The sequence below is a fragment of the Raphanus sativus genome, unplaced genomic scaffold (genome assembly GCF_000801105.2).
Source record: "Raphanus sativus cultivar WK10039 unplaced genomic scaffold, ASM80110v3 Scaffold4990, whole genome shotgun sequence".
Classification (NCBI taxonomy): domain Eukaryota; kingdom Viridiplantae; phylum Streptophyta; class Magnoliopsida; order Brassicales; family Brassicaceae; genus Raphanus; species Raphanus sativus.
The window spans coordinates 1-5,285 of NW_026620290.1; the positions used below are offsets into that span (position 1 = coordinate 1).

The following is a 5,285-nucleotide window of genomic DNA, read 5'->3' on the forward strand; positions in this document are numbered from 1 at the left end:
TTTACCATTTTGGTATCTAGAGAACCATAACCAAACCTTATCCGAACAAAATATTTCGGATATTCGAATGTATTTAAATCATATTTATATACTTCAATATGTTAGCTATTTTTCGAGTTAATATCCAAGATATAAGCTATTTTAAATTATTTAAAATATTTGAAATATAAAAAATAGTCAAAAGTAAACATCTAAACTAGATAAACAATAATCAAAACACCAAAATAACTTAAAATATATATTTATTCTTCATCCAAATATTCAAGTTAAACCTATTTTTAATTTTTAATTAGGTACTTTAGCTAACATTACTTAAATTTACATGTTATATTTTTTTAGATTTAAGGATATTTAAAGATATATAAATTTTGAAAATTTAAAAATAATTTAAACGGGTTATCAAACCCGCAAATATACGAATCAAACCAGAACCAAAGTTTATAAATACCCGAATAGAGTTAGAATCTTTAAACTCGAAAATCTCAATCCCGAATAGATTTTAACTGAATTCGAGTGGATACCTAAGTACCCATCCCTAGCTTAGTCATATAAAACGATCAAATATTATAAATATACTATTTAGTATAAATAAATAAAAACTAAAACTGAAAACTAATATCCGTGCGGTTGCACGGGTCAAGATCTAATTTGTTTTTTAAGTTCCAAAATATGATGTAAACAATACCATTATATATACACTACTAGAAAACTGCCGGATTCTGAGGGAAATTCCGAGGGACTATGTGTCCGTCGGAATATTCCCACGAAATTCCGACGGACTGGTAGATCCCTCGGAAATTTCCGAGGAAATTCCGAGGGATAATAGAGCCGTTGATTATTCCGAGGAAATTCCGACGGCAACGGCTAGTTGGTCGGAATTTCCTGGGAATGTCGTGGGAAATATCGGCAGATTTAATCTATAAATGCAAGCACCCCTCATCCTCTTCATTCACTACATATCTTCATCCTCTCTCATTCTATTTTGCACACACGAATCTGATTGAAAAAATCATGTCTTCTTATAATTATCATCGCTCTTGGATAGATCGACCTCATATGGATCCGAACACGAGATTGCTTACGCCAGAGTTCGAAAATGGTCTAAAGGAATTCATGGGGAAAGCTCTCAACCAACCGGAAGCTAAATCAGGTATGTTAAGATGTCCTTGTTCTACTTGTAAAAATAGGAAGGTTATAAAACAGTTAGATGTTTGGACTCATCTATATACTCGAGGGTTTACACGGAGTTACAAAATTTGGTATCATCATGGGGAAACTGATTATGAATATGGTAGTACTAGCGAACCTCAACCTGCGGTTAGGTTAGAAGAACCAATTAGAATGGACGTAGATTATGGTGTAGGTACTGAGCAGATGGTAAATGATCATTTTAGAGGGGAAGATTTACCCAATACACAAGCTAGGAGATTTTATGATATGTTGGATGCTGGAAAGCAACCTTTGTACGAAGGTTGCAGAGATGGTCATTCAGCTTTATCATCTGCAACAAGACTGATGAGCATTAAATCCGATTATAATTTGGCTGAAGACTGTGTGGATGCGATTGCTGATTTTGTAAAAGGTGTTCTACCTGAGGATAATGTTGCTCCTGGTTCATACTACGAGGTTCAGAAACTGGTAGCTGGTCTTGGTTTATCGTACCAGGTAATAGATGTATGCAGGGATAACTGCATGATTTATTGGAGGGCGGATGAGCAGCTGGATGCATGCAAATTTTGTGGAAAGGCTCGTTATAAAGATACGGGTGGAAGAGTTCCAGTGCCATATAAAAGGATGTGGTATTTGCCATTGACGGAAAGGTTGCAGAGGTTGTATCTGTCCGAACGCACAGCGCAACCAATGAGATGGCATGCGGAGCATTCAACGGATGGTGAGATTAGACATCCTTCAGATGCAAAAGCTTGGAAGCATTTTCAATCGACCTATCCAGAATTTGCGTATGAAAGAAGAAATGTCTACCTTGGATTATGTACGGATGGTTTCAGCCCATTTGGGAAGCATGGGAGACAATATTCTCTATGGCCAGTCATTCTCACACCATACAACTTACCGCCAAACTTGTGCTTGCGTCGAGAGTTTTTGTTTCTCTCCATTCTTGTTCCCGGACCAGAGCATCCTAGGAGATCACTTGATGTATTTCTACAGCCACTAATATATGAGTTGCAACAGCTATGGGGTCAAGGTGCTGAAACGTACGATGTTTCATGTAAAGAAAACTTCCAAATGCGGGCAGTACTTATGTGGACAATAAGTGATTTCCCAGCATATGGTATGTTATCTGGATGGACAACACATGGAAGGCTATCATGTCCATATTGTCAAGATAACACTGATGCTTTCCAACTAAAACATGGAAGGAAAACGTGTTGGTTTGACTGTCACAGGAGATTCCTACCACCAGATCATCCATATCGCAGGAGTAGGAATTTATTTACGAAGAACAAGAGGGTGTTTGATGATCCAACACCGGAAATCAGTGGGAGAGAAATGTTGACACAACTAAGAGATTTTGGTGCAGAAAGGACCCCAGACGTGGGTGGACATGTGCATTATCCGGTAGATGCTGTTGGAGATCTACATAACTGGCACAAAAAGAGTATTTTCTGGGATCTGCCATACTGGAAGGATCATCTGCTGAGGCATAATTTAGATGTCATGCATATTGAGAAGAACTTTTTCGACAACCTGATGAACACGATCCTTAACGTTCAAGGTAAAACCAAGGATAATTTGAAGTCAAGACTGGATTTAGTCGATATATGTGCTCGTGAAGAACTTCATGTTGATGAGAATGGCAGGGCTCCTTTTCCCATATACCGACTTGATGCAGCGGCCAAAGATGCGTTCTTTGATTGGATTTCAAAGGATGTGGAATTTCCAGACGGTTATGCATCTAATTTGGGTAACTGTGTCGACAGAAGGGAAGGAAAGTTTACCGGCTTAAAGAGTCACGATTGCCATGTAATGATGCAGCGCCTCCTTCCGTTCGCCTTCAAGGAACTATTACCAAAGAATGTTTATGAAGCAGTTGCCGGGATAAGTGCTTTCTTCCGAGATTTATGCACGAGATCAGTTACTCCTGAATGTATTGAAAACTTGAAGACTAACATAGCCGTGATTAAGTGCAACCTTGAGAAGATATTTCCTCCTTCATTTTTTGATGTTATGGAGCATCTTGTTATTCACCTGCCAAGAGAATTGGAACTTGGTGGTCCTGTTCAGTATAGATGGATGTATCTGTATGAGCGGTATATGTTTCATCTAAAGAAAATGGTGAAAAATTTAAGTAGGGTAGAAGGTTCTATAGTGGCACAGTTTATCAGAGCAGAAACTTCAAACTTTGCGGAGCACTACTTTCCAGGAGAAGTGCAGACGAAAAGCAGAAAACCCGCTCGGCATGATGATAGAGGCGAAAGGGCAACATATTATGTTACGGTTCCAGACATCTTCACAGATGTTGGACGACTCAGCGGAAAACCAAAGAACCGTCAACTTACTGAAGAGGAGCACAGTCAATTGCAAATATATTTGCTCACCAACTGCGAAGATGTTTTTCAATACGAGAGGTACAAAATTTAAATATTATTTTTAATATTTATTTTAGCAAGTTCAAATTTTTATATTATCATAATATGTACAGGATTTTCATGGCGGAAAAGCGGTTCGAATATAGACACGCCACAGAGGAGGAACTAGAAGCACTGAAGATGAGAGAATTTGCTGGATGGATGCGTACTTATGTGAGTGCAGAAAATAAATTTTTATACTATTTACCAAATTTTTATACTAACATATGTTTTATTAATAGGTGTCTGATGGTATGGCCAGAGGTGAAACAATTAATGATTGGCTACGCGAGATGATTTGGGGCCCAAAGTATGTTGTGAAGTCATATCCGAGATTTGCTTCTCGGGGATATGCATTCACAACTTCTAAGAGGAGACGTTCGAGTAAGACTTATAATGCTGGCGTTTGCTCTGCAGCTGGAGATGATGTATACTACGGAAACATACGCGAGATTTTGGAAATCGTGTATCCGGGCATGGTTGGATTGCGGTGCACAGTTTTCTATTGTGACTGGTACGACAACACTCCGGATCGAGGTGTCAGAACAGATGCATTTGGTGTCACATCAGTACATTCGAGGCGAAAACTGCCATATTATGATCCTTTCATTCTTGCTTCTCAGGCCGATCAGGTAATTAAAAATATATATGTCAATTATTTTCAATATTTGCTTCATCATCATTCATACTTAATTAACAAATTTAAAAATGTTACAGGTTTGTTATATCAAATACCCCCGGGTTACGAACAGAGATGATCCATGGGTTACTGTTACAGCACTCAACCCGAGAAGCCGAGTTCAAGGAAGTTCTGAGTTGGAAGACCCACTCCAACCAAACACATCCGGCAACTTAAGTGCAGCAGGAGATGTAGCTGCAGTTGATCTTGTTATCGATTTCACCGATTTTGGAGACGAAGCCGTTGTTCACGTCGAAGATGAACCAGAGATTGGAGAGTTTCACCAAGATCCAGATTCAGATTCATCTGGTGGTGATGATGGTGACTCGGGTTCAGAGGATGAACCAGAGATTGGAGAGTAGTATAGTTTTTTTTTTTTTTTTTTTTTTTTTTTTCAGAATTCCGAGGATCTTGAGGGTTTCCTCGGAATTTCCTCGGAATTTTACCTTGTAAAATCAGATTTTAGGGATTTGATTTTAGGGTATAGATTCCTAGGAATTTCCTGGGAAAATTCCCAGGAAATTCCGACGGATATCAGCATTTCGTGGGAAATTCCTGGGAATTTTCCCAGGAAATTCCTAGGAATTCAGCATTTCGTCGGAATTTCCTGGGAATTTTCCCAGGAAATTCCTAGGGAATAAGGATTTAGAATCGAAAACACCAATTTACGGTTCCCAGAAGACTTACGTAAGCCTTAGTAAGTGTCTTCAATTGATTATGGGACAAGACATTGGTGTTGTACCAATTAATGGCCACTTTTCCGATTGTTGCACCGAGATCCCCAAACAGCAATGCAAGATAAACACTTATACACTTTAATGAACCTAAACGACAATACTTATACTCGATTCAATCATTTTGTAATTTGAATGTTTATTTGTCATGTACTATCAATATAAGTCTTGAGAAAACTGCCAAATTGTTCAAGGAACGGTCTAAAGTTTGTAAATCATTAATCCGAACCCCTAAACTATGGTTCCTCGGAATTTCCTGGGAATTTTCCCAGGAAATTCTGAGGA

At 38.4% G+C, this 5,285-nt stretch overlaps 2 protein-coding genes across 2 annotated transcripts; both read left to right on the forward strand.

Moving 5' to 3' along the window:
* Positions 1-1,044: 1,044 nt before the first annotated feature.
* Positions 1,045-2,210, forward strand: LOC130507628 (uncharacterized; the record flags this gene model as incomplete). The annotated part of the gene is given in 2 exon segments (XM_057002320.1): positions 1,045-2,165; positions 2,204-2,210. Coding segments are annotated over 2 exon segments (1,116 nt in total).
* Positions 2,207-4,667, forward strand: LOC130507627 (uncharacterized). Its single transcript, XM_057002319.1, has 4 exons — positions 2,207-3,587; positions 3,662-3,761; positions 3,830-4,219; positions 4,305-4,667. Exons 1-4 carry the CDS (start codon positions 2,245-2,247, stop codon positions 4,626-4,628), a joined length of 2,157 nt encoding a protein of 718 aa, XP_056858299.1. The 5' UTR covers positions 2,207-2,244; the 3' UTR covers positions 4,629-4,667.
* The last annotated feature ends 618 nt before the right edge of the window (positions 4,668-5,285 follow it).